This window comes from Fragaria vesca, linkage group LG6, assembly GCF_000184155.1.
Source record: "Fragaria vesca subsp. vesca linkage group LG6, FraVesHawaii_1.0, whole genome shotgun sequence".
Lineage (NCBI taxonomy): Eukaryota > Viridiplantae > Streptophyta > Magnoliopsida > Rosales > Rosaceae > Fragaria > Fragaria vesca.
This window is the reverse complement of record NC_020496.1, coordinates 28,122,996-28,129,083: the sequence shown is the minus strand read 5'-3', so window position 1 is coordinate 28,129,083 and position 6,088 is coordinate 28,122,996. Positions and strand designations below refer to the sequence as shown.

At 38.9% G+C, this 6,088-nt stretch overlaps 1 protein-coding gene across 1 annotated transcript; it reads left to right on the top strand.

Annotated features, from left to right (window-relative positions):
• Positions 1 to 752: 752 nt before the first annotated feature.
• On the top strand, positions 753 to 1,577 carry LOC101313445 (F-box protein At5g07610-like). Its single transcript, XM_004305854.1, has one exon. The coding sequence runs from the start codon at positions 753 to 755 to the stop codon at positions 1,575 to 1,577; it is 825 nt and encodes a 274-aa protein (XP_004305902.1).
• The last annotated feature ends 4,511 nt before the right edge of the window (positions 1,578 to 6,088 follow it).

Here is a 6,088-nt window from a genome sequence, read left to right as displayed (position 1 = left end):
AAGGTGTTAGTTGAATTCTGCATAGAAGCTTAGATTCGAGCTATGTGTAAAACACTTGAGTGACAAGAGAGCAAGTTCAGTTGTGTGCTAGTAGTTAGACTAGGCAGGATGGCTAGGTGTTGTGCCATCCTCTGAGTTGTGAGTCTTGTAAGAGGTGTCTTTACAATAGTGGAATAGTTTGTCTCTCAAGAGTTAGAGGCACGCAGTTTTTCTCCCTGGTTGCAGGGTTTCTGCGTATAAAAAACGTACTGGTGTTATATCTATTACTTTCAGTACTCGCCTTTTTATTTACACAACTTAGTCTCACAGCAAACAGGATAGCACAATCTTTGCTATCCTTGTGCGCGGGATAGAGCAAAAAGTTGTCAGGGCCTATTCACCCCCCCCCTCTAGGACCTTCAGATATCTTTTCGGAAATCCTTGTCCGTGTTCCAGCTCGAATTCTGCTCCGCTTCAAATGCGTCTCCAAGCATTGGCTCTCTTTTATCTCTGACCCCAAGTTCTGTCATCTTCACACCCTTCGGAACCCTAACCCTTCTGCTTCCGCGGTCTTTTGCAATCTCTCCAGATACATTAACTTTATCCCTCTCGATTTTGTTCATGATGGCACTACTAGTACAGGGTCTGGTTCACCCAGCTGCAACCCTCTGAAATTCATTGCGAACCTATGTCATGACAACATCAAGATTATCCAGTCCTGCAACGGCCTCTTCTTGTGCCATCCTGAAATTATACTGCCATCTGTTATCCACATGTCGGACGTGCGGCGAGTTAATACACCTCTTTATCATTATGTTCTCAATCCCACAACCAACCAGTTCACCAAACTTGTTCCTCCAGCTGCTGCCGCCGCCACTACTACTGAACCCCGAATCTTCGGCTGTGCTTTGGCTTTTGACCCTTCCAAATCACCTCATTACAAGGTGGTCTTCCTTTGGTTCCGTGATGAACCAACTCCATGCGGCTGGTGCAGTTACCATAACATAGAGATATATTCTTCTGAGACTAAAAGTTGGAGTCTTGTCAATTCTTCTTTTGAAACTCAAGGTCAAATTTCCTACCAAGATGGGGTATACTGCAACGGTGCAGTTCACTGGGTTGGCCGGATTTGTGAGATGGCATATTATCACTTAGATGAAGAGCGTGTTGGATTGGTTGATGGTCTTCCTCGTTGTGAGGAGAACTGGGAAACTAGGGAGTATAGATACTTTAAGGAGTCGAGGGACGGCCATTTGCATCTTATTGATATTTATTCGCCTTCTTTTACTAAATTTGAAGTGTTGGAGATGGGAAGAGACTACTCTGGGTGGTTTGTCAAGTACAATGTGGATCTTGATCTTTTATGCACTGCTTACCCACGCTTTAAGGTGTTTTGTGTTCTCTTTCTTGCTAAAGGGGAAAATGAAGAGGAAAGTTCATCTCTGTTGCTGCATGCTCCTGGAAAAGTCTTCTCGTACAATGTTAAGAGTAACACCTTCAAATCGTTCGACTTAACACCTCAAGCCGGCGTTGATGATTCTTTGCAACGAGTTGGTCAGCGTAATTATCGATATATCGAGTCCTTGGCTTGTGTGTGACGGATTCTGTTTTTTTTTTTTTTATTTGTTTCTGCTACTTAAAGAACTGCTAGTTTTGTGTTGGAAAAGTCGTATAACTTGTGCGTGTATTTGATAGTAAGTATGGATTGTTGTATTTCCATTGCTTTAATAAACTGTAAAGTTTGTTTTCTTTTTCACCTACCTAGTCCTAGCGACAAATGTTACTGATATGCAGCCTGTAACTGCCTTGCATGTAGTTATTTGCTCACAAACATGTACCATGAGAACTAATTAAAGAAAAAGGAAACAGTGGTAGATGCAATCGGTACCGCGCAACAAGTACTTCTGATCTTCTCAAAAAAACAAGTACTTCTGAAACATGGTAACAAAGCGGTTCCTTGGAGGGCTTTCCGTGGGCTACATTGTGACCAGCATGGGCAAGACCCACATAACGTGAGGACTGCAGGGCAGTTCGAACGCAGAACGCAGTTCATGAAGTAGTACATCTCAGGCTCTGGTAGACGCATGCCCCCTGATAAAATGCACATACCTTGGGAGGCTTTGATAAAATGCATATAAAGTGCAAAACCCAAAAAGCAGAGTAGTTACATTCAAAATTCTTCAGCAATCTCTCATACTTTCAGCACATTCACAGGTCAATATCTACAAACTCCAAACTGTAACTGACACACAATAAACCACGTTATTCTGTTCCCAGTTACTTCAAGCTAAAATATGAGTAGTAATCACATAAATTCTATGTTCATAAATTTTCCTTCAACAGCAAAATGAGTCTGTTGACTTATTTTCTTATTTTGAATGTGTCCCTAAACTTCATAAATGAAGGATAACTGTATGGTATATTAGCATACACCTTGATGAATTAGCTTCATGACTGGAATCCTCGTAACCGATATCAGATATAAAATATGATGCAAATCATCATTTCTCATTTTCTAATTAATTAGTAGTTACCATATTAAAAAAGAAGAAGGAGAAAATGCAAGTCTTTTCCATTTAAAGAAAAACATTCCAGCAAATGATTAACAAGAGATTCAGAATGTGAAAAAAGAATATGAATTTTGAATTCAAAACCGAAAAGCCAAAAAAATAAAAACAAAGTGATTTACACAAAACCAAAGCAAACAGCAAAACAATACATTGGTCCAAAGAAAAACAGAAGGTACTCTACTCGTAAATGGATTCAGTTAGCAGCAGAGGTGCTGCAAGCAAACGAAAAGCAACAGAAGATGACGACCACTGTGGTTATCGTAACTCCAACTTTATCATCTGATTTCCTCTTTTGGGCATAAAATGAAAATAGTTGACTTGTATGGATATGCACGCACCCAACATCAAATTTCTATGAGAAGCTTTTTTCTTTTCATGTGATCAAGCTAGTTCAATCAAGTTTAGAATTCAATCTTTCTTATTAAGGAGATTGGCTTTCTGTTTTTCCAACATAAAAATGATGATTTTTACACAAACTTTTTGAACCCTCAAAGCACAATGAGAAAATAACAGAATAACTTCACTTGGACATGAAATAACTTATAGTCCTGTTTGAAAGTGTGAAACTTACACAAGGTTACCGAAATAGATCAACCTGCCAAGAAGCAACATTGCCAATACAGTGCGATCCAAAACTTATCAATGCCTATGGTGAAGCTCCTCAAGACCTGTTTGACAAAGAGAATGTTGTTGAAACAGAAAAAACCTATTTGCAGTTACAGCCCATTTGATTTCTAACAAATAATCAGGGACATAACATGAACATCTTTTAGAAACAGACACACTAACAATACACTCTCAAAGCTATCAAATTCACCACTCCACAACCATAAGAACCGGAGTTTAGTTTGACCATTCTAGGGTAAGCTTTAATAACCATAGTAACAATCAACTATACACTCATCAATCAATAAAACAACGAACCTGACCTCCAGCAGTTTTGAACCTTGAACTTGAAACGAGAACCAATCATATCTTCAGATACTCGGATCCTCCTCCTTCGCACATGCATTAATAACATCAATCAAGATCAGTAAACAGATCAACTAACATCCATATAGCTATCAAAAATATAGCAAACAAATGATCAAAGATTTCCTGGACATCTACCTTTAAGGCATAAGCAAGCGAATTCTTATCAAAGATCAAAGCCAATATTTCAGAGTTCTCATCTGATGAAGCAAGCAATGTCACTGTGACCTCACATATTCGATGGAGGACAATTCCCTTCAAGGCCTCAAAATAATCACAGACTATCTATAAGAAACATCTAAAAACTTAATCTTGCATGGGAAATTTAGAACACCCTGGCAACTTTGGACTTGTCCACCTACTCTAATGCTTTAGCTTCTAAGATTTCTTGTTATTTGTTTCATTCCTTGTCCAAGGAAACTACAGGCATATCTAGAAGCAAGATAATGGAAGGAGAAGCATATGACTACCTTAAAAGAGATATGGATACACATACCCAGATACAGTATACAGTGTGCATTTTAAAGTAAATTTTATCAAACATGCATACATATAAAGCAAAGAATCCTACTAAGTTTATCGGTCACTTAAAAATGGTACTATCAATGAGAAACTGAAATAGAAATGCAATCACCATTGAAATCACAAAAACCAACCAAAATCATAAACACATTTACGGCAACACCAAATTGAAATCACATTCAAACAAATTCCGCACTCCACCAAAAAAAATCCCAACAAGAGAAGACATGAATGAAATTTACCTCGTCGTTTGTTCCCATTTGGTTGCTTCGGAGCACCTAAACAAAGAAAACAAACAAATTGAGAACCAAAACCCAATTGGATATTTCAGATTCACGACTTGAATCGTACCTCTACCCAAAGAAGAGAAAAAGGCACCTGGACTGTTGAAGATGTCCAAAATGGAGGCCATGGCGCGTACGACACTGCAAATTCATTTTCTGTCCAAACAAGCAAAGAAGCAGATTCTCGCCCTCTCTGTCAAACCCAAGCCATCCTCTTTACCTTGCTCATGATTTTGTTTCTCATTGTTCAAACATTCACATCTATGCTTAGGAAACAAGTTGAATTATCCAAGAAACCAGCTTGTAACCTGGAAGTGCTTTAAGGTTTGCATATGAAGTGTGAACCTATATCTTTTGGCTAGGAACTTGAATTACGATAAAGGCAGAGGGTGTCTAAAAGTCAGTATAGAACATGGACGAAAGGGACGATCTAATGAAGGTGGTGAAGTTCCTATTATCAACGAGTGGTATGCCTTGATGAAGTTCCTATTAAGATTCTCACAGCCTCTAAAGAATGCATTCAAACTTGGTTTGAAGTTTCCTGCTATTAAGGGCCTTCTCATCCCATTCCTTCCAAAGAAGCAACTTCCAAGAGTCATACCAACAGGTCTGCCTCCAGGTCCAGATGCAAAATCAGAAAGGAGGGATATGAGAGCACCAGGCAGTAACACTATTAGCGCTATGACTGCAACTGTAGTCCCTACACTCAGTCCTGGATCACCTGGCCCTAATGTTCTACAGATGACAGCAGTTCCTCTACTCCCGAGACTACACTAGGTATGCAGAGAGCAGTGGAAGCAAAACAGCTAAAGGGACAGAAACTAGAGCCGAAAAGTGATCTGAAGAAACTGAGGGAATTGGCAGAGGCAAGTTTTTCAGGGGATACAAATTTTGAGGAAGCTAGTACCAGCTATGGTCCTAAACCCTGAGCTTCTCAAGCTCCTACTTCTAGCTCATGTTTGTACTCCTGCACATACCCCTATTGCTCCTGAATCATATCAGTTCTAACTACCTAATTGCTCCTGTCCAGTTTACCTCAATTTGCTATTGTAAAGCTGTTCATCTAACTATCTAAACCACTTTTCGAGTCATTGACAAAAGAACCTCATAATCAGTAGGACATATTTGCAGAAAGCATTCACATATTTGAAAACAGAAAAAGATGATTCCAAATGTGTCAAATTATCTATTTCAAGTTTTCGACCATACAATTTGAAGTTTCTTTCAACAAACGCCATGAATCTAAGAATTCAATCCTGCAAAGCTATTATAACACTACTAGGAAAAAAGGCTTAAGAGACGAAATTTTTCAAATTCGTCGCTTAAGTAACAACTTAAGAGACGAAATTATTTTTCGTCTCTTAAGTGAGCACTTATGAGACGAAACTGGTTTCCTCTCTTAAGTGAAAACTTATGCGACGAAATTGAAAAATTCGTCGCATAAGTGAGAACTTATGCGACGAAATAAGTTGGGTCTCACTTATGAGACGAATTTTTCAATTTCGTCGCATAAGTTGGGTCTCATGCGACGAATTTTTATTTTGTAGCATAAGTCCTCACTTATGCCAAAAAATTTGAATTTTTCACTCATGCGACGAAATTTTTTATTTCGTCACATATAGGTCATTTCCGCCAAAAATTTGGAATTTTGAATCATTCTGCCAAAACTTTCCCTCCACTTTTCTTCTTCTTCCTTCTTCTTCGTCTTCTTCACCACCACACTTCTTCTTCTTCTTCTAAACCACCACCACCCTCCTCCGG

Excerpts from the sequence above, each read along its gene's own strand:
- LOC101313445 (XM_004305854.1), top strand. The coding sequence starts at position 753 with ATGTCGGACGTGCGGCGAGTTAATACACCTCTTTATCATTATGTTCTC.